This window comes from Copidosoma floridanum, unplaced genomic scaffold, assembly GCF_036245765.1.
Source record: "Copidosoma floridanum isolate Cflo_tuat_1 unplaced genomic scaffold, Cflo_Japanese_pri ptg000030l, whole genome shotgun sequence".
Classification (NCBI taxonomy): domain Eukaryota; kingdom Metazoa; phylum Arthropoda; class Insecta; order Hymenoptera; family Encyrtidae; genus Copidosoma; species Copidosoma floridanum.
Window position 1 is genome coordinate 26,425,468 of NW_028321907.1, and position 24,137 is coordinate 26,449,604.

Below are 24,137 nucleotides of genomic sequence, written 5' to 3' on the forward strand. Positions count from 1 at the left end.
ACATTAATTAATATTTATTTAATTTTCATTAATTTTTTAATTTTCAAGTAAATCAATAAATAATTATTTTTACAATTTTCCATTTTTTTAAAAGGTTTCCAACTTTTTCCAACACTCTTACATTTTTTTCATCGTTTTTTTATCAATCGTTTATTCATACGAGGTTCTATAAATACAGTAATTAATTTTTGTTGGGTTTTATTCTTTCATAATTTTTGTATTCGAGACTATAGTGATTTTTTTGTGTTAAAAACGTTAATCACAGTTAGCGGGGAAAAATATAGAGAGGTAAGAGGAGCGCAAATATGTAGCAATGCTAGCAGTTACTTTTTTTAAATGGATATACCTATATATGCGCTTTTACGAATACTTGACCCTTTCTTTCTTATTTTATTAAAAAAACAACTTGTGGATCAATTTAAAAATTTTATAGGTTTGTATAATAGTAATCTATCATACTAAACATTAGGAGCTTATAACATATCATTTCCTTACTTTTTGTCTAATTATTCAACACATTCTCGTAAAAAAGTATGAGAAGTCTTCTACTGCATATAAACTAGTTTGACAGAAAAACGAAAAAAGTAGTCACAGCTTATCACAGATAGTCGTAAAACTGTTAACTTTATACTTAGCATGACGAAGAAAAAAATTGATAAATAAATAAAAAGAAAGAAATAAAATTTAAAAAAATAAAATAAACTGGAAAAAAAAAATTAAAGAAAAAAAGTAATCAAATAAAAAATGAAAAAAAAAAAAATGAAATGAAATCAAAAAAGATATGAAAAAATACAACAGAATGAAAAAAAATGAAATGAAAAAATTAAGATTCAGGAGGCTCCATTGCCTACTCCGGTAGTCAATTCAGTAACGATCGATGCGATGTCACTAGATACAAGCTTCTTTTTATACTAGTGGTATGTTGGTAATGAAGTTTGTTTTATTTTCAACCGAATCCACCTACTATTATATACAGTTTACTATATATTTATACAATCAGCTGTTGAATAATTTAATACTAATAATTGCCATAATTTACTGCGTTATTACCCAACAAATAAATTTAATTGAAAAATCATTATGAAAGTTTTCATGTTATTTTACAAATTCACATTTTTTTTATTTCGCGGAGTCTCTATAGACCAATATGGCCGGCAGTGTTTGTCACTGCACTCATCGAATGTAACTGTAGACTAAAATAGTATTTTAGCTATTTTATCAATTTTTTCATCGCCAACGCTTATAAAGTCACCTAGTTTCTTAAAGATGAGAATGTCAGGGTTACGGTAAGTATATTTTTTTTGCTTGTATATTCCATTTTAGTAGTTTAATTGATAGTCAAAAGTTTGCTTTAGTCCTTTGGCCATAAGAGACTGTGTTAAGTGAGCTCGAAAAGTGCTAACTTTAAATTGAATTACCTCCAGATTTTGATCGCCAACCGATAAAAATAAAAATACCATTGGATTCAGCGCGATCTCAACTTTAATAATATATCAGTCAAAGTTCTTGTACATTCCGTGATGGAGCTTGCTTAAAAGAAAAAAAAGAAACAAAATAAAGAACGTTTAAAAAAAAAAAAAAAATTAAAAGAAACAAACCAGGGGGTATAAATGGGTCATGGGACCCACGGTAAGAACGAAGTTCTTTAAACATAAGATGAGTATAAATAAACGCAATTTCTCAGGTAACAAGGGAGTCGCGAGACCCATAGAAAGAACAAAGCTCTATAAGAATAAGTACTGCATTCATGTAGTTCAGTAAAACAAAAACTTGAAAAACGAATAAAAAATAAAAAATAAAAATAAAATAAAATTAGTTTAGTACTCACAATGGTTGAACTTCGTGAGTACTGTATTTATGCTCGACGTTCTCACGAACTTTTTTTAAGGCTAGTTACCCGGCTATTAACACCAACCAGCATGCAACGTAGCATTGATGCTTGAATTTGTTAAATAAAGACTAGTTGCCTGGTCTTCGTCATTTAAACCAGCTGTCACACAACGTAGCGTTGTTACTTGATTGATTTAAATAAAGGCTAGTTGCTTGGTTGTCGGCATTTACACCAACTGGCACACAACTTGGCGTTGATATTTAAGTTGATTTTTTTTTATTAACATTTTTCTTTTGCTACCTGCCTGGCCACCAATATCCAAATTAAATAGCATGCTAAAGTGAATTTTACGCGAAAAACTATGGAGGATACGTAAAAATTAGGTTTGAATATAAATATTACTCACTTTTATTACTGTTTCAAAAGGGGGTACAAAAGAGTCTCTCAAGACAAGATCCGGGTGGCCGAATATAATTTGAGTTGAAACGAATGAATCGCATTCTCTAAGTCATGTATAAGCACCGACCGGGTTCTCTAGGCCATGTGCTCTAGTCTGGCTGCTGCTCTAGGTATACTACCAAACTGACCTAACCATTCAATTTACCAATTAGATTTTCCAGGTCGTGTATCTATCGTCTGGCTACTGCTCTAGGAATACACTTAAGCTGGCCTGACCATCGAACGAATTTTTTCTGACTGACCTACTCGCGAAGGAGGCCAAGGGCTTATATAGCTGAAAATCTTACCTCTTCATTATCGCCATTACCCGAACAGAAATGAAAGTCGGTTGCCTCTCTAGTTCGTGAGGTCCTATTTAAACAGCCTACCGAGGGCACACGTAGGCGCGTCAGGGGGCGTGTGTGAGGTATTCATTAGGCAGCCTACATAACCTACCTTTATAATACCTCTCGAGTTGTATAAACAGTTATATCAGCTACAGTTAAAGTGTAAACTGTAGCGTAAAAGGTACACAAGTTACAAGTGTTATCCATTGAGTCTTATTTAAATAATTTATGAGTATTCTTACACATATGAAACTGAAAAAATCAATCGACATTAAATTTGTTGTCAACCAAACGAAGTTTCTCAAAGTATCGAATTAGAAACAATAGTTGATGCTTCAAAAAATTTCAATAAAAACTATATGAAAACTGTACTAAGATTACAAAATTTTCACATCCAACAGTTTGCACACTGTCATTTAGATGTCCACTGTAAAGTTCATCTGTCATTCAATTGAGTCCGTATGTTTTTGTATGAAAATAAAGTAAACTGCAGTGTGAGAACTTAATTTGTATTCATTACTTGGTTTTTATTTAATAATTCTTTAGAGTTAAATCATGAATCATATGTTCATATTGTTAACTTGACATCAATTGTGAATGAGTGATATTTTTAAGGTTTCTTTTTTATCATTATTTATATAAAAATTTTGTTTATCTTAGGATTATATTTTTGCAAAAACACGTGATCAACAATGCCGTGGTGAAAAATTTTCATGAAGAATTTTAATATGATTCGTTTAAAATAAAGCTTGACTTTTGTTTAATTTAAATACAATGTGTATTCTCATATGTACATATCTATATTTATCGATTGAAAGGTGGTTATGTTACGTCAATGGAGGCAGCCTACTTAGCGCCTACCAAACGCCCCCTGACGCTGCCAACGTAGGACCTCAGTGGGCCACAGAGGCAGCTTAAGTAGCCCTACTGATCACCTACTAATAATTTCTGTTCAGATAAGCGGTCTATTCATTATATGTCTATGCTCTAGGAGTGTCTGAACCATAGAGGTATAAGAATAGAGGAGAAAAGGGGGCGTGAAATGCGACAGCAGAATTCGCTACGTAACGGGGCATCTGTCTTTGTCTGGCAGTTATGTTATTGGTCGAATCATACATGAGATTGAATCAACTGTAGGATTCAGGACGAAGAAGTAGCCAATAACGTGGCTTTGGCAACAAGGACAGATGCCCCGTTACACTTAGTTATGCTGTCGCTGCCGCTAATGGGCTAGTACAGCGCTTTTCCCCTCTATTCTTATACCTCTATGGTCTGAACAGCTGAACACCTACCCTCACTACTACCTTGTCCACCATTTTTAATTCAACAGTCCCGAGTGCGCGGTACACATAGAGATAATATAATAGAGGAAGCGAACTGTATATTCTTCTGTAAGTGGAAGCGTACGGTCAGTAGACAGAGGAAGACGATTGTTTCGGTCTTGCATCTCTCTCTGCTCTCTGCATTGATTGGCTGCTGCTTGACAGTGTATATAGCAGTAGTTACAGTAGAGCAGTAGGTATATATAATTTGAATTAGAGGCAGAAGAGGGCATTTAAAATAGCCAATCAGGATAAGAGCAGAGAGAGATTCAAGACCACCACAATATTCTTTCTCTGTCTACTATCTGTATGCGGTCACGGCTTGTTCGCTTCCTCCATTATATTATGCGACCTATATTACCAAAGATACTGCTTTTTTCTCCCAGTCGATTCGATTTGAAGCAGCCAGAGTCAAATAAGTGCGGGCCTCCAAGCACTAGCGATGACGTCATCGGTCGTGAATCAGTGCTGTCAAACATAAGTACTATTGCCTTGAAAAAGGTTTAACTCAAAAACGATCACTTTATTTTGTCAGAAATTTTGTGCATTGAAGATCAATCGGTTAAGCATATCATCCAAAATTTTTAATGAAAAAAAAAAATATTTTTGAAAGAGTTACGTCCAATCAAACAAAAAATTTAATCAGCCACCTAGTTGTCTATAGCAACTTTTCTTTTTTTTGTTTATAAGTTCAAAAAGTACGATTTTTTCAAAGTCATTTTTGAACAATCAAAAATGATGAAATCGATTAAGTTCAACACATACAAGCTCTTAAGAAGAGAGTCCGGTGGGAACTATTATTGCAAAGTTGTTTTAAAAACATGACAGCATTTTTCGAGAGTACCTTTTTGATAAATAAATGGCTTTTTAAAAAAAACTATTGAACCATTTTTCTTTTTTTTTTTTATATATATTAGAGTGCTCTACGTCTGGCTCCTTTGATAAGGGCACTACTATGGGCACTTAGAAAAGGGATAAGGAAAGGGATGGGAGGCCTTTCATTACTGGGAGGGGGGTAGGGGGAAGTTAGGCAATTTTTGCTGCGAGAAGGTCGCCTAAGCCCTCCTCGAGGAGCATTGCGTGGTGAAAAAGCACATGTGAAAAATCACAGAGGTATTTTCCCGAAAAGTCGCACTGGCCGGGAATCGAACCACGGTCTCCTGCGTGCCAATCCACGACCTAGCCGACCGAGCCACCGCGCGCTCTACTATTTAACCAATCGATTTAAAATTCTTAAGGTTTATTAACGTCGTTAAGACGCTCAATTAGCACTTATTTTAAAATTTCATAGTTTCAGAAATTGTTAGTTATTAACAATCGAAAAAAAGCATATTTTAACAGTTTTGCCAACTTTGCGGATAAACAAATTTTTTAAAAACCGATTTTAAAAATTTTTGCGGGATTTTTTAGATTTTCTTACAAGGCTTTTTTTTATTTGAAAGATTTTTCCACACAGTCACAAGTTTTTTAGTAACTAAAAAAAAATGATTTATCACTTTTGTACATTTTTTAAACATCTTATCAACAATTTTCTGATTTTGAAAGACGGATATTTGTTACTCTATCGCTTACCTATACGACGATATTATTGTTGGTGGAGTATTTCTCATTGTTTGAAACGGGGTCCAAATGTGGTATTTCTATCACACTATTCATGTAGAACTTTAACCCTATCGATTAGTGTTCTACGGCACTTAGTGACTTTTCGTGAAAAAGAATAAGAGTGTCAGGGTACACCTGGAGGTTTTCATTAAGAAGTGAACTTTATCCCTATCGACTAGTATTCTATAGAACCTAGTTATTGTTCCTGATAAAGAAGAAGAGTGTCGGGGTGTACACAGAAGTCATACTCGGGAAATAAGACCTTAACTCTACCGACTTAGTGTTCACCATAAAACCAAAGAATGTTAAAAACGCATCTTTAGGAAGACGCTGAGGACACCTAGGTTTTTCAGATTCAATGAGGATTACCTGGACATCACGGCTAAGACGAGGACATCGACAGCCTATTTATCAACGCACCTTGAATTTGTGGTACGAGCGATTCTGTGGTCGAAAGTTCAATAAATCTTCAGCGTTCGTTAAGTACATTTTAAAATATAAATATGGCATCCTCAGAGCAATGGACATTAAAGCCTATAATAAAAGAAATTCCATCAGATATTAACCCAATAGAGCTACAGCTTAACAGTTCTGAGCCTAAGGCTAACAACACAAACAACGATCAGGCTACGTCAGTAAAACCTTTTATCGTTGAACCCAGAAGAAATTTCCAAAGGTTGAATGAATTGATCAACTTGATTCCGGAGTTCAATGATAAGCAAATTTCGATTACTATCTTTATTAGGAAGTGCCGAGTCCTCGAAAAGTATTTAAACCCGAAGAAAAAAATCTTGTTGGGCAAATTATTAAATCTAAAATGACTGGAAATGCCCGTAATCAAATAATATATGAAAACTTTTTGAACCTAGATCAATTTTTCAACAAGCTTAAGAAGATTTTTTTCCCACCAATAAGTCTAACCCAGCTACAGGCAGAATTATCTCGTACGTTCGAGGGGATGCCGAAAACTGTATCTAGTTATGGACTAAGAATTACTAAAATTTTCTAAACCAATATCAGTCGTATTGTTAAAGATGGTCCCCCTGAAGCCGTCAAGATCATTACGCAAGTAGCTATTCACACCGCTAATGGGAAGATTCGAGTTAGGTTTGTGCCGGAAAATTCGATTCCAAATGTCGGGTCATGCAATTTTTGATCTAGAAGCCGCTTTCAACCTTGCAAAAAAAATTGAGCATGTGAAAACCCAAGTATGGAAAAACCGAAAACGAGCAACAGACACTAGGAATAAACCTTTCAACAGAATGACTTATAACGTGAATGATGATCATAAAGAATGATGTCAATCTTTGCCCGTTGATACTAAACACAATAATCATCCTCGTGGTAACCAAACAAATAGTAATTCTCCTCACGAAAATTTAAACTCGAATTCAGTCCGCTGAATAAGCGTGGCAGCGGATCCAGTATCGTCCTCACTAAACACGCACAAAACCAGGCCATTATCGCTATTAAGAGACGAAAAGATCAAAACTTCCCACGATATACTCGTAAAAAGCCCCAAACTAAGTTCTGATTCATCCCATTTCCTTATCAATACCGGCTCAGAATTAAATGTCACTAAACACAAAATATTTAACAAAAATGTTGCAATATTTCGCGATTTGTTCTTTTGATTATCAGGAATCGGTCATGGGCTTGTGAGAACTTTAGGTCGAGTCGAACTAACTATTAACAATATGAAAACCTCGGCACATGTAGTATCAAACGACTTTCCCTTGCCCTTTGATGGTACATTAGGAGTAAGCTTTCTAGAAACACACAGAGCTATACTGTCTTTCTCAGAGAAAAGGGTAATAGTTGGATCACAACCAATACATTTCACTACTCACCATGATTCATTTCAGCTCCCTGCTAGAAGCAAATCTCTATGTAAGGTTCGTGTTTACAATACAACCAAACGGAAGGAATATTGGCCGAGGTTGGAGGCTGGACCTGGTGTGTACGCAGGCGAATGTCTTGCTATGATGTAAATGGATCCGCGAACCTTTTCGTTATAACCACTACTTCTGAGGACATTAACCTGACTATCCCCTGATAACCTTAGAAACATATTATGACACTATTATACCTACCCGTTCCACAAAAAAAATTTTTTAAGGCACAGGCGCAACTTATCTGACAGAACAAAATATCTGTGATAATAAAGATTTTAGATTTGGCCAAGCCTAATGAGGAGGAACGAAATCATGTAATTTAATTAGTAACACTTTTTTCATATTAATTTCATTTAATCGGGGATAAATAAAGTCAAACAAATAAGGTTCAACACCAAATTCATACTTCGGATAACTTAACAATATCGACATCCACCTCATTTACACATTTACACGATGAAATCCAAAAATAGGTACAAATTTTACTGGACAACGACATAATCGAAGAGTCAAACTCCCCCTTTATCCCGCCAGTATGGATAGTTCCCAAGGAAGCTAACTCACATGGAGAGAAACAGTGGAGATTCGTTATCGATTTACACGCTCTAAACGAAAATACAATTGCACCCGCATATCATCTACCTAACATCACCGAAATTTTGGACCAGCTGAGGGGCTGTAAATACTTCACTACCCTGGATCTAGCTTCTGGTTTCCATCAGGTGCCGATAGACCTGAGCGATCCACCGAAAACTGCATTTTCTACCCTTTTCAGCACTTACAGTATAAGCGTATGGCTATGGGCCTTAAAGGGGCACTGGCAACTTTCTAGGCGTTGATGGATAAGATTTCTAGTAGCCTTCAGGGTATCAAATTGTTTGTATATATGAATGATATCGTAATTTATGCAACTTCACTTCAAGAGCAAGACGAAAAGTTAAAGAAATTATTTGGTCGGTTAAGAACAGCAGGTCTTACCTTGCAACCGAATAAGTGTTTGTTTCTCAGGAAATAGATCACCTATTTGGGTAATGGAATTTCAGAGAAGGGAGTCCGGCCAGATCCCAATAAGACTTGTGTAGTAGCCGAGTTTCCAACGCCTCAAAATACAAAAAAAATTAAATAATTCTTTGGATTGGTAGGGTACTACCATCAGTTTATCCCTGATTTTTTAAAAAGAGCCAAACCCTTCAACTCTTTGTTAAAACAAGGTGCCCCCTTCTTATGGTCTCAACCCCCAATCTAAGCTTTCGATGTTTTGAAGAAAGTTCTCTGCACTCAACCTTTGTTACAATATCCTAATTTCACTAAACCTTTTATTGTCACCGCAGATGCTTTCGATTTTGCCTAAGGAGCTATATTAAGCCAAGGTAAGGTTGGAAAAAATTTGACTATGGCCTGTGCCTCATACAGCCTGAATGACGCCGAAACTAAGTGTAAAACTACAGAAAAAGGACTACTTGCTACGAACTTTTCCGTAATGCATTTCAGACCCTATTTATACGGGCGAACCTTAAAAACCAATCGGGATCCCGTTCCAGTCCCTCCCTGTACCAACCTCAACGATACACCCTACAAAACCTAGATTGAGAGGCTGTTTTGGATAGAAATCTCCAAGATATCACCCTCTGATTCCCCAAACAATTTCACTAGACCCAACACCCCCGACTAAACGGAACCAACTACCTTAGAAACGACAACATTCACAGGCCACAAACTTACACGGATAAACAATGGACTGAGATTAAATGACACCCTCTCTTTGGAGCCAAAGATCCTGGGGGGCCTCCTACCTAAGGGCAACTGGCCCAGCGGGACGAGGGAGAAGGCCGGACCACAGGACAAAGAATTAATGAAGAATAGAGTACACCCAAGGGATGTATATTCACTCCCAGCACTTGTCCTAAATGACAACGTTGCATGTTGTCGGTCGATAATGTTGGTAACACGGATAGACACCATCGATAAAATGAAAAATTACATTATTGTTCCTGTAGGTAACCTGCACCGTCCAGGAGAGAAAAACTGTAGTATACATCTTACTTTTTCGTGTTTGTTTACATTCGAAGCTGACCTGGTGGCGGTCAACCGGTCGCGCGACCACTACCAGCCACTGCCAGGAGTCATAAGTTTAAGCTATCATAAGCATTTAGTACAGTTTTTACGGAAGTGAAAAGCTCGGCAACTTTGATCTTGTTTATTTACAAATATCCTGGAGTTAGATTATCGAGTTGTAAAAGGCACTATTCAGCAGTAACGAAAAGGATCAAAGGAAAGGGTTTTTGCATCAAGGTCAAGAGTATTTGAATTGATTCCAAGATCGTTTACTTAGTCATTGCTCACAGTAAATATTGGATCAAGTTTGGAACGGTAACAAAAGCGTGTGATTTCATCTAAATAATCTGGAGGACCTGACTTGTATTTCGCAACAAGGTAATACTTACAGCTTAAAAAATTACATTAACCGACCATTGTGAATTTTGTCCAAGCCTTCGATATATAATTAATCATATCTTTTTCTTTTAGTGTGTTGATAAATACTTGACAAAAAGGTTCAGTAGGACTTTTCAATGCCAATGTATCACATGGATTTTCAATCAAGGCCAAGTCCAACAGAAATTTTCTGTATGAAATTGAGATGTCACAGAAATCGTCGGTATTTCTAAAGTCATACTTTCCACTGAGGTATGTCTAGTCCAAAATTAAAGGAATAAATTAACGTTTCGATAATGTCTCTGTGAAGACATCAGATCTATATGGTAAGATCCTTTGCGTGTAAATTTTATGTCATTGTAACATAAACTATCATGCGTATTTCTTAATTTTGTGAGTGTATATTAATCGAAAGAACAATGATTTCTTGTGTATTATATAAATGCATGGGTTACCGTAGAACGGCGGCATAAGAATTGTCTGATGTAGATAAAGTTTGAGGTATGTTGTAAGATAAAATTATTTTATAATAATTAACGTATTTACCTTCTACATCCATAACTCTTTGCAGTCGTCTAGGCATGAAGTACGTCAACGTTTTAAAGAATTGTGGACGCCCTACCAAGTTTCTCCATGATTCTATAACCAGCTCATGCAACTCATTACTATTGCGAGCTAGACAAGGTTTCCACCCACTGACCATGGATGACCATACGTTTTCGATAACGTTCATGTCTGGAGACTTAGCTGGCCAATCCATTCTTCTTATTTGAGGGTGCTCACGATATCATTCCCGTACTACTCTTGCTGTGTGCACTGCACTGTTATCTTTAACAACAGTGATTATTTTTTTGTTTAGTAAAATTCTACTGAACAGAAGGAAGGAAAACTATTTCCAATAACTCAACATACGTTGCAGCTTTTAAATGACGTCCAACATCTATAATTTTTCCCGGGCCATGTCCACTGACCTACGCCCAATAAGCAGCAGTATGCCTTCCACTATGCCTGGTTGTCAACACATGCTCATCGGTATAGCTGGTGTTAAGTGGTCCCCAGGCACATGACCTACTATCTTTGTCAGTGGAAAATGTCTTTTCATCCATAAATACTATATTTCTCCACTGTTCTAAAGTCCGATTTACATTAGCTGTTGCGAATGCAACTCTCGCCTGTCGATGCACCTCATTCAATTCGCCTTTTTCTGCAGCTGTATGATACCTTAGGTCTGTTCTTTTTTTGATGTTACTGGATAGTCTTTTTGTACTGATGTCTAAATTAAGAGTGTTTAGCAACCTGGAGACTGGCTGAAATGGGTCTCCTCGTATTTCAGCAACACAGCGAGCAATATCATTATCACTTAATTTGTGTAGACGTCCATTTGCTGATAATAAAGTATTTGAAAACTAGTCGAATTAATTATCTGTAATTGTAAAATCTTCATAACTATGAATTCAGTAATACTCTAATCAACAAATGCCTTCTTTTTCTGAAAGAGTATGTTTATCTTACATCATAGTTTTTAATTAATTTTTACAACTGAATGTTATAAATTATTTTAAAAAATGTTTTTTTTTACAATGTTAATCTTATTTTTAAGTTACTGTTATTGAATAAATATCTCCTCGAAAAACGCCAAGAAAAAATTAAAAATTACAGCATCTAAATGACGAATTCATTACAAGTTATCTAACCCTATAGAATGTTGATTAATACCATAATAATACTAATTATCAGATACTTATTTTCAAATTTTTAATTTTTTTAGTGGCAATTGCTCACAAAATCTTTGGTCTCGTCATTCAAAGTTTGGATCTTCTTCAGCTATCCTTTTAATTATCCGATGTATATGTATTATTATGTAGTTGCACTAATTATTTTTAAAATTAAGTTAAGTCATTCAAATTTTTCGTCAAAGCTCAAGCTTACAATTACAAATCAGGTGTCATGAAAATGAATTGTGTCTCTGTTAGTATGTGGATCGTCCAATAGAAACCGCCGCTTCTTCTACCATCTCACAAGAGCGCGATTCACAACTGTTAAAAAACAAAATAGAGAAGCCTTTAGTATCTATATTAGACCATTGTAAAGTTCATGATAATCACTATTGTTTTTCAGTAACGCCATTTTTTAGCAAACGATAGCATTCACTACTCTACTTCTACTTTGCACTTAGAAAACCAAGTTTTAAAAATAATTTTTATCAAAGTTGTAACAAATACTACGAGTGAAATCTTTCTGCAATTTATCTGTAGTAAAATCTATGTATATCTGTTTTGTGTTATCTTTTATTTGGTGTAAACTAATAATATTGTTACTTAAATAAACGGTTGTTTTTTTAAAGATTCATCATGCCATCTGCGAAATACAATGACATTGATTATGGAGTTGGTGACGAGAGAACAGAACAAGAAAAGCTTAATCTACGTCGTTCACTACCGGCAAGAATGCTTAAGCAAGAAAACTACTTAAAAAAAAAAAAAAAATTAAATAGTTTCCCTTTGATTTGTAAATAGAGGGAAAAATGTTTTTAAAAAAAAACTCGTAAGCTGACCCAAGGTCCTCCAGGTTATTAAGATAAAATCACACGCCTTTGTTACCGTTCCAAAATTGATCCAATATTTACTGTGAGCAATGACTAAGTCAACGATCTTGGAATCTTTCAATACTATTGCTGTTATCCTCTATACACCCACAAAATTAAGAAATACGCATGATAGTTTATGTTACAATGACATAAAATTTACACGCAAAGGATCTTACCATATAGATCTGATGTCTTCACAGAGACATTATCGAAACGTTAATTTATTCCTTTAATTTTGGACTAGACATACCTCAGTGGAAAGTATGACTTTAGAAATACCGACGATTTCTGTGACATCTCAATTTCATACAGAAAATTTCTGTTGGACTTGGCCTTGATTGAAAATCCATGTGATACATTGGCATTGAAAAGTCCTACTGAACCTTTTTGTCAAGTATTTATCAACACACTAAAAGAAAAAGATATGATTAATTATATATCGAAGGCTTGGACAAAATTCACAATGGTCGGTTAATGTAATTTTTTAAGCTGTAAGTATTACCTTGTTGCGAAATACAAGTCAGGTCCTCCAGATTATTTAGATGAAATCACACGCTTTTGTTACCGTTCCAAACTTGATCCAATATTTACTGTGAGCAATGACTAAGTAAACGATCTTGGAATCAATTCAAATACTCTTGACCTTGATGCAAAAACCCTTTCCTTTGATCCTTTTCGTTACTGCTGAATAGTGCCTTTTACAACTCGATAATCTAACTCCAGGATATTTGTAAATAAACAAGATCAAAGTTGCCGAGCTTTTCACTTCCGTAAAAACTGTACTAAATGCTTATGATAGCTTAAACTTATGACTCCTGGCAGTGGCTGGTAGTGGTCGCGCGACCGGTTGACCGCCACCAGGTCAGCTTCGAATGTAAACAAACACGAAAAAGTAAGATGTATACTACAGTTTTTCTCTCCTGGACGGTGCAGGTTACCTACAGGAACAATAATGTAATTTTTCATTTTATCGATGGTGTCTATCCGTGTTACCAACATTATCGACCGACAACATGCAACGTTGTCATTTAGGACAAGTGCTGGGAGTGAATATACATCCCTTGGGTGTACTCTATTCTTCATTAATTCTTTGTCCTGTGGTCCGGCCTTCTCCCTCGTCCCGCTGGGCCAGTTGCCCTTAGGTAGGAGGCCCCCCAGGATCTTTGGCTCCAAAGAGAGGGTGTCATTTAATCTCAGTCCATTGTTTATCCGTGTAAGTTTGTGGCCTGTGAATGTTGTCGTTTCTAAGGTAGTTGGTTCCGTTTAGTCGGGGGTGTTGGGTCTAGTGAAATTGTTTGGGGAATCAGAGGGTGATATCTTGGAGATTTCTATCCAAAACAGCCTCTCAATCTAGGTTTTGTAGGGTGTATCGTTGAGGTTGGTACAGGGAGGGACTGGAACGGGATCCCGATTGGTTTTTAAGGTTCGCCCGTATAAATAGGGTCTGAAATGCATTACGGAAAAGTTCGTAGCAAGTAGTCCTTTTTCTGTAGTTTTACACTTAGTTTCGGCGTCATTCAGGCTGTATGAGGCACAGGCCATAGTCAAATTTTTTCCAACCTTACCTTGGCTTAATATAGCTCCTTAGGCAAAATCGAAAGCATCTGCGGTGACAATAAAAGGTTTAGTGAAATTAGGATATTGTAACAAAGGTTGAGTGCAGAGAACTTTCTTCAAAACATCGAAAGCTTAGATTGGGGGTTGAGACCATAAGAAGGGGGCACCTTGTTTTAACAAAGAGTTGAAGGGTTTGGCTCTTTTTAAAAAATCAGGGATAAACTGATGGTAGTACCCTACCAATCCAAAGAATTATTTAATTTTTTTTGTATTTTGAGGCGTTGGAAACTCGGCTACTACACAAGTCTTATTGGGATCTGGCCGGACTCCCTTCTCTGAAATTCCATTACCCAAATAGGTGATCTATTTCCTGAGAAACAAACACTTATTCGGTTGCAAGGTAAGACCTGCTGTTCTTAACCGACCAAATAATTTCTTTAACTTTTCGTCTTGCTCTTGAAGTGAAGTTGCATAAATTACGATATCATTCATATATACAAACAATTTGATACCCTGAAGGCTACTAGAAATCTTATCCATCAACGCCTAGAAAGTTGCCAGTGCCCCTTTAAGGCCCATAGCCATACGCTTATACTGTAAGTGCTGAAAAGGGTAGAAAATGCAGTTTTCGGTGGATCGCTCAGGTCTATCGGCACCTGATGGAAACCAGAAGCTAGATCCAGGGTAGTGAAGTATTTACAGCCCCTCAGCTGGTCCAAAATTTCGGTGATGTTAGGTAGATGATATGCGGGTGCAATTGTATTTTCGTTTAGAGCGTGTAAATCGATAACGAATCTCCACTGTTTCTCTCCATGTGAGTTAGCTTCCTTGGGAACTATCCATACTGGCGGGATAAAGGGGGAGTTTGACTCTTCGATTATGTCGTTGTCCAGTAAAATTTGTACCTATTTTTGGATTTCATCGTGTAAATGTGTAAATGAGGTGGATGTCGATATTGTTAAGTTATCCGAAGTATGAATTTGGTGTTGAACCTTATTTGTTTGACTTTATTTATCCCCGATTAAATGAAATTAATATGAAAAAAGTGTTACTAATTAAATTACATGATTTCGTTCCTCCTCATTAGGCTTGGCCAAATCTAAAATCTTTATTATCACAGATATTTTGTTCTGTCAGATAAGTTGCGCCTGTGCCTTAAAAAATTTTTTTTGTGGAACGGGTAGGTATAATAGTGTCATAATATGTTTCTAAGGTTATCAGGGGATAGTCAGGTTAATGTCCTCAGAAGTAGTGGTTATAACGAAAAGGTTCGCGGATCCATTTACATCATAGCAAGACATTCGCCTGCGTACACACCAGGTCCAGCCTCCAACCTCGGCCAATATTCCTTCCGTTTGGTTGTATTGTAAACACGAACCTTACATAGAGATTTGCTTCTAGCAGGGAGCTGAAATGAATCATGGTGAGTAGTGAAATGTATTGGTTGTGATCCAACTATTACCCTTTTCTCTGAGAAAGACAGTATAGCTCTGTGTGTTTCTAGAAAGCTTACTCCTAATGTACCATCAAAGGGCAAGGGAAAGTCGTTTGATACTACATGTGCCGAGGTTTTCATATTGTTAATAGTTAGTTCGACTCGACCTAAAGTTCTCACAAGCCCATGACCGATTCCCGATAATCAAAAGAACAAATCGCGAAATATTGCAACATTTTTGTTAATTAAGAGTACGTACGAACATGTAGGAAATGTCAATGGAAAAAGTTAGTTGGGGTCAAAACTACATTACCCATGATTATAATCTCCACCCTTGACGAAGCTGTTGAAATAATTAAGATGACTGTAGTGGAAAGACTCCCCATTACCTCCGTAGCGAATCAGTATATATCAACAATTCAAGATAATTTAACAAAATATTCAGATGCCCTTTCATTACCCGACGCTATAACCAAAACAGTCGCGACCCATTTCGCATTAGAATTTATTTGCCGGTTTGGATGTCCCAAGGTGATAAAAACAAACCAGGGATCAAATTTCCAAAATCAATTTTTGCAAAGACTTACCAAAGTCTTTAAAATCAAATAATTTAGATCAACAACTTTTAGACCCCAAACCATGGGCTCAATTGAAAGGAGCCACCATTCCTCGGTTGAATATTTAAAAATGTATACCGAGCAAGGTGAATGGGATACCTGACTTAAGTTTTCCCTATTTTTTATACAATACATCAATTCACTTTTTGTTATTTGAATTATTCAATAAACTAAACTATATTCAGGGAACAGCTCACGAGAAGTTATGAGAAGCCAAAAAAAAATAAAAAAAATATTACGACCAAAATTAAAAATCAAAACATTTACCATTAGGGGACGTTTTCTTATGAAAGGAACCCTAACTCAGAAAATTTGATAATCAGTACACAGCTAGGGCAATACAAAATTATAAAAATTATAAGAGATAGAAATGTAAAACTAGACCTAGGACAAAGAAAGATGAAAGTTGTAAACATCGATAAATTAAATCATACACACATCCGACCGACTGATTAATGTAACTCTGTACCCTATTCAACAAATAAGTAAATAAAAGGGGACAAGAGAGAGAGCTGGCAAAAGTGGTCGCAGCTCATCGGGCGAGGCGGAGGAATCAAGGAAATTTTAATTTAAAGAATCATCAAAATGTAATTAATAACTTTTGTCCTCTTCTGGTTTGAAACTTCCCTGTGTTTGAGCCTCGCCGTGTCCTTATAAAAAAAAAATAAATAAATAAGTAAATAAATATAAATATAATAAATTTGTAATGAATACTAACATACATATTAGTGATACTTATACCTCGCTCCTCTCATGCAGAAAAAAAATCACTACAAACAGCCACTACACATACACCAACCCCCGGACATTCTTAAACGAGAACATCCCAGCCCTTGCGTACACACCAACCCCAAACATTCTAATCATACAAATTTAAACAATCCAGTCACCATTGAACTCAACCAGCCACTACACACACACCAACCCCAAACATTCTGATCCAAACAGTTACTTTCATTCCAATCAGTTACCATCGCACTCAATCAGCCACTGCATACCCCAAAACATTCTACATTCAACCGACACATCACAACTTACACATAACTCAACTTTCTCTCAATTACAAACATCCTTTTCACTTATAAAACACAAGGCACAAAACACAAAAAGAAAACCTCACAAGATCAACATTTTCAAAGACCTAGAACAAAAAGGAAAAAGGAAAGCATTAAATTATTGGATCGGCATTAATTTGGAAAAGCATTTAATTATGCTGCAGCAAAATTTAAGCTTTTTTTTATTATTCATCATCGCTCGTAGGCTCAGACATGGCTTTCTTTTTACACAAGCATAGCGTTTTCTAGCTATCGTCTTGAGCATATATATATATATATATATATATATATATATACCGTGGAGCGCGCGGTGGCTCAGTCCGCTAGGTCGTGGACTGGCACGCGGGAGACCGTGGTTCGATTCCCGGCCAGTGCGACTTTTCGGGCAAGTACCTCTGTGATTTTTCACATGTGCTTTTTCACCACGCAATGCTCCTCGAGGAGGGTTCAGGCGACCTTCTCGCAGCAAAAATTGCCTAATTTCTCCCTACCCTCCCTCCTGAGATGGGAGGCCTCCCATATTAAAAAAGGAGCCGGACGTAGAGCATTATAATATTTATATCTATATATATATATCGCCATCCCTACTGCTGCGGTCCAATAAAAACCAATAAAAAATTCATCGATTCTACAATAGGACTTTTCTATTTCGGTTTTTTATCGGTATTTGCCCTCGTAAATCCAGATAAAATTTGTAATGGTTCAAAGTGGATTTAGAATTTAACCAGGACATGATTAAACAAAAATAAATTGACAAATTTATGTCCTACCATCCGGATGACAACCTCAAAACGGGCGGACTAAAGTTTTCTTCTACAAATTCTAATAAAACTCTATAACTAACTTTTTTTCAATTTACATGTAAAAGACTTCAATCCCCCCGTTCTGGTGTTGCCATCCGGATGGTACGACATAGATATGTCAATTTATTTTTGTTCAATCACGTCCTAGTTACAATAGACGATATAGAAAATCTGTTTTTGACCATTACCGATTTTATTCGGATTTACGGGTGCAAATATCAATAAGAAACCAATAAAAAAAACCTATGGTAAAATCGATAAATTTTTTATTGGTTCTTATTGGACCGCAGCAGTGGGGGTATTTCACATGGTACAGGTATATTTCCAATAGCTTTGGATTCAGCATGGATTCATTAAATGGATCGAGGATCAAGGCTCAATCAATTTTGTCCGAAATCTTTGATCAACAATGGATCTAGACAACTAGACAACTGTCCTTACAGATGATTGATTAAATACAGATACTGTATTATTCAGCGTGTTGTATGTTGTGGAAAGAAGTATTGACATTTATATTGTACACATTATGTAATAAGTTAATCAATTAACAATGCTTATATTTACTTAACAAATAAATTAAAAAAAATTATTCTACCTGTTCACATTTAGTAGATAATATTAAGTATATCTGGAATGCACCAAAACTAGCTTTCGTTCATCAACTCGTCAGTATCGCGATCAAATTTGATATCGAAAGTAAATCCTGGTTATAATTTAATCGTTACTTTCGTAAACTTTAAAACGTTATTCATTAAATACATACAGCCAACTCGGTTTTTGCAATTATTACTTAACTTTCCGGGTAACATATCTTTATTACTTTTATTTACAACTACAGTATTCTTACTGTTAAGGAGGCTCCCTCGTGCAGAAATGCCAACCCTCGTCGTAGATCTCGAATTTGCTCGTGCCAGCTCCACCATAAGAATACGTGTAAGAAAGCGCTACATTAAATTAATAATATCTCAAAATTTAACAGGGTAAGCGATATAAATAAATATATCATTGGATTCAGTAGATTTTTAACTATTAAATTCATCTGGTCTGTGTTCGGGAACTGTCACGAGGGAGCCTCCTTAAATGCTACACGTTATAATTTCCGATGATAGTTAACATAAACAATGTCAACTGTAGACTGTAGGGCGCTAACGGGGTGACATTTTCAATAGTTAATCTGTTACTGGAGGTGGCTCGATCATCACCTTAGTACTATCCGTTTGTGTGACATTAGACTATCATACCTGAAAACATTGCAGGCTCAACATGTGTAACTACAATTACGAATCCGCTTGTTTACGTGCAGAGGTTAGCCTCCAGTTTCTGACTTTTAACACGTCATATTCTTTTTTCTTCGCTCGGTAATCTTGGACTTTCATGATTTTATTAGAAAGAAGATTATTTAAACAACCTGTTCCTAGTTTTTGTAACATGTGGCTCGACTTTTAGCCTAAAAAAGCTAAAACTTTTGGTGAAATAATCAAAATGCCTCTAAAGCCAATGCTAAAATTTCGAATTTTGAAGGTATTTTTTTTTAATTTTCATCGGCAACAGGCCCCAAAATTTGAACTGTACATCCGTTTAGTAACACTTTACCATAGATTTTAATTTTGAGTGCAATGGCACGACTTTTAAAAAGGTGATAAGCCACTTAATTTATAGCTTCATATATTCACAAAAGTATTGAAAAGATAAGGTTTTCGATGCAGTTATCTTTAATGTGGATCATGTGAGTATGGAAGGATTAATTTTTAATCAAATGAGGCTTTTTTTGGACCTTCTCTGTAGGCAAGAATAAAATAACAGAGCGGATGAATGTTATTTTTCAAATAATGTTTATCAAAGATTGTATGGTAGTCAATAAACTAATTTACCTGTTCGACTATTTTGGCCACCTTCCCGTTCTGGACGAGCATCTGGTCCTGTATCAGACCAATCGCCTCTTAGTCTTAAGCGTCGGACTGGTTGCGAAGATCGAATGGGATAGGGCTTCCTTTTGTTCTCAGTTATAATTTTTTTTGTTAATTGATTGCTTCTTCGTTCCTGCAATCATCATTTATACATAACACAAAACTTAATTATCAAATATGGACAAAAAATACTTGATTCACTTACTTTTGTACCAAAAAGATAAAGTTGCTCACTGCTGTAACTGACAAGAACATCTTGCCCATCTGGACTATAACTTAAGGATGTAATTCTATATGAATTTCCTTCAAATTCTGGTACAGTAAAACTGCATAATGACTTTGCACTAGTTCCATGATCTGTCCAGCCTATGTATAATTGAATCAGAAAAATTACAATTTTCATAAGTATAATCAAGAATGGTATCATGTTTGAACAATTTAATTAGCAAATCAAAATTTCAGATAATTATATATTAAGAAGTTTTACTTTTGTTTCAACGAGTTCTTAAAATTCTTTTAATAGTTCACCTGTAGCCTGAGTTCCAAGCATTCGTCTGTCAAATGTTCTTACTATACTATCGGAACATCCTATTGTGACTTGATGTGATAGTACAGGATTCACAGAAACAGCGGTTATTGCTTTCGACAACGAAATCAATACATCCTTACAAATAAAGGAAAAAAAACGTTAATAAATAAACTAGTAATGATAAAAATAAGACTTAGAAGAGAAAAAAAAACTCATAAATACCTCTCTACACCTAGGAACATTACACTTTTCTTTGATCCGCAAGTCAAACCATCTGACAGTTCCATCTTCGCCGCAACTCAAAAAATTGTTGGGTTCAAACGCTACTGTAGCAATTTCATAAGTTGTTCCACTGTGACAATTAAATTGACTATGGTATGTTTCAGTCTTCTTCATTAAATCTTGAAAAAGTCGTCAAATCAGTAACATTTAAAAATTAATAAATATTTCCTTTTTTTTCATGTCATACCAGTATATAAAATAGTTCCATCACCACTGCAGGAAACAATACGGTGATCTCCACCGTCAGGCAAAAATTTAGCACTAAAAATATTTGCCCGATGACTAGTTTTGTAGTCTGAAGTAACCTACAAAAAACCTGCATTATTAGTTCTATGAATAATAAAGAAAACTTTGTACTTATCATAAACAATCATAAAATTTATGGAAAAAATTATTAAGAAATTGTAAAACGAAAAACAATCGGATTTATTTGTAAGACTTTCAATCCAGCTTTATACAATTTTAATAAGTTTCAACTATAAATATGTTCTAGGTTTCTTATATTTTGACTTAATGCCCTCATTGTTAATTGCTAACATACATTTTGAAAATAAAATTTTAGTGAACTTAATCTACATGTACAAGCCAGTTCGTTTTGATATTACAAAGATAAAAATAACTTTGTCTTGAGCAATATCTATACTTTAAGCACAAGGACAGCATAGGGCAGAAAAAGTGCAAGGTTACTTGCATAAGTCATTGAAATTTATTTTGAGACTTTATTCAGGCAGATATAAGTACAACATGTTTAACCAAAATAAAAAAACTGTAACTTTTGTTTCCATCAACACATATTCACCTGATAACTGTAAGTGTTTGTAAGAACTAGATGTTGATCATCGCTGCCAGATAAAATCGTATCTCCAATGTTATTCCAGCAAATAGAGTTGACACAGCCCTTGTGAACTTCCAATCTTTTCATAGGTGCCATACGCTGAATCAGCTCTAAACTTGCTAAAAGTAGAAGTAGAAATTATAAAAAACAAGTGTGCAACTGATTAAAAGTGGGAAGGAAAGAGTAATTTATAATAACGGATAGAAAATTGACTCACATTTAGTGCTGTGATGTAGCTTAATCCTGGTGTTCATGTTGTAGGGCTGGTTGTGTATATCATGGAAAACACTGGATTTATTCCGATGCATGGTGATAGTAAGACAAGGCCCCCCTAAGTATACTGCAGCAATGAATTATATATACTTATGTATTAAAATATAAGTAGTCTGCTGAAACAGCAGAAAGAACAGCGGAAGAGCAATCCTACATTTGAACGAAAAATTCTTCTAATTTGTCAATAGTGGACTAAGTAATATCTTTGTATTACCAAGAGAATTTTGGCAAACCGAATTATTTATACAGCAACACGAAGAGAAAGCTCAGAAAGCTGAAATTAAATAACAATAACTATAATTACTAAAAGCAAGTGTTTCATAAAAACAAAAAATAAAAACAAAAAAACTACGTATTATGAAATTTGTAACAAAAAAGACAACCGCAAAACTGTCATTCTGCTGACGAGAGCACCATAATTAGACCACTAAAACGAAAATAGCGACAAGTAACAACTGGGAGACTTGAGAGGGTTGACAGTTGAAAGTACTCAGCAACGTCAATAATCATCCAAGAGCTTCTCTTTATGCCCTTTTTTTGTCGATCTGTGCACCAAGTGCACGAAATTTGAACTTCTTGTCATGGAAATGAATGTCACGAATTTTCTATGTAACGTAAATTTCTTTTACGTGTGTACAAATAGATGTAACGCACAATTGAATTAATTAATAATATGAAATTGTGAGAAGATCGTCCGCTGAGGAGGGAAACAGCGGACCAGCCGTGTGTTCCAGTTGCGCTCTCCGACAACGTACCGACAACTTAAACATGACGCAAGATATCGTAAGAAATAATCAAGTTGTCAGTAAGTTGTCGGAGAGCGTTACTGGAACACACCCCAGTGGTGGATAAACGACGTAAATACATAGTGACAATATAATCTTTTAAGCCGCGGGCACATGTACCTAGAGGCTAGAGCACCGCGTAACCGTTTAAGCCCATGAGAGTGAGAGAGAGGTAAAGTACGCTAACCTCTCGTAATGGTTACGCGGTACGCGTTACGCTCTCCATGTGACCGCGGCCTTAGTCGCAGAATGGGTCCTTAGAGAATATATACATTGTATATATTCTCTAAGGATGGGACATAGCCAGACTTGTGAAGTTGGCACCCGTAAATATTAAATATTGATATTTTGCACCCATTCAGGGCTTAAACGATTCCTGCTTACTTGCGAATTTATCTTCCTCTTGAATTTTTATTTGCTGATCAACAGTTTGCGAGATATTTGCAAAATAATAAGTCGAAAGTGGGCGTGGCGCTGAAGTATAAAAAACTTTGTTTTAAGTGCTAAATTGGGTTAAAATCCAATTCTACCTGTACGATTCGATTCCTCCTCTTTTGCGGATTACGGAGGTATATAAATTAATGTAATTAAATGTCACAAAGTTTTTAAATAATGAATTTAACTGTTGAGTGAGAGAATCTAGTAACTTTTGTCTAGTGACTTTTGGTCCAGTGCTCCGTTCCTGTTGTTCGGTACATGTCGTTGACTCCGTACAGCGGGAGCCGTACCATATAACTATTTTTCTGTACATCGGCCTATGATGTAACGTAGGCCCGCGAAGCTAAAAAAAGTTATATGGTACGGCTCCGGGTTCTACAAAATATTTATCAGAATAGAAAACTTTAGTAGGTATTGATCTATTAATTATTAGTTATAAGTTATTCAGCCTTTGGGTCAATACACACACACACACACACACATTTTTCGATGACTATGCAATCTAGTGTAAACCCATTTAATAAACATTTTTTAAAATTAAGGAGGCTTGGGCGATTTTGAATTGAATGCTGGCTAGGTCTGAAATTCAGAGATTATATAGATAAAGTTTAATAGATTTTTTTAGGAAAACAAAATAGGTAGGTCAACACATTTATTTTCGAGAAAATCGCTTCTGAAAATTCGTCATTTTAACACGCAACCTTACGGAAACCGAAATTCAACAGACTACTGTACCGCAATAAAAAGCTGTGGGCCCACACATAAAATTCGTACATGTACTTGAAAGTATAGAGAATCTATTATTTAAAAAAAAGAACAGGATCAACACGTTAAATTTTGAGAAAATAGCGAAGAAAACATCAAACATGAGAATTGTTTTGTTCAGGTACTGTAAGTGCGCATGCGCTCTACATTCATAAACACACAAGCATGAAAATTTAAGTCTAACGCAAGTATAGGTATTTAATAGCAGATGAGAGCAAGAGAATACAGTGTTGTCAGCTTTATCGTGGCAGGGCCGTCATCTTTACACAAGGTACCTCGGGGAAACTAATTAATTTTTTAATATCGATTTTCCCAATGACTTTTCTGCGTATTATTGCTATTTTGTTCACACATTTGTATAATCAAAATGATTATAAAAAAAAAACTACAAAGAATCATTT

At 35.6% G+C, this 24,137-nt stretch overlaps 1 protein-coding gene across 7 annotated transcripts in view; it reads right to left on the reverse strand.

The window, feature by feature from the left end:
- LOC106638943 (DDB1- and CUL4-associated factor 6) overlaps window positions 1-22,764 on the reverse strand; it is a 302,245-nt gene extending 279,481 nt beyond the window's left edge. For 3 of the 7 annotated variants that reach the window (XM_089596262.1, XM_014352339.2, XM_089596263.1), the window contains exons 1-9: window positions 22,132-22,575; window positions 21,982-22,022; window positions 21,693-21,815; window positions 21,440-21,594; window positions 20,828-20,945; window positions 20,581-20,759; window positions 20,358-20,493; window positions 20,035-20,195; window positions 19,794-19,962 (exon numbers count right to left, since the gene is read on the reverse strand). In XM_089596262.1, the coding sequence (XP_089452388.1) occupies window positions 19,794-19,962; window positions 20,035-20,195; window positions 20,358-20,493; window positions 20,581-20,759; window positions 20,828-20,945; window positions 21,440-21,594; window positions 21,693-21,783 (1,009 nt within the window). In that variant the 5' untranslated portion in view covers window positions 21,784-21,815; window positions 21,982-22,022; window positions 22,132-22,575. The other 4 variants (XM_014352340.2, XM_089596260.1, XM_089596261.1 and 1 more) reach the window with 4 other exon arrangements.
- Between the last annotated feature and the right edge of the window lie 1,373 nt (window positions 22,765-24,137).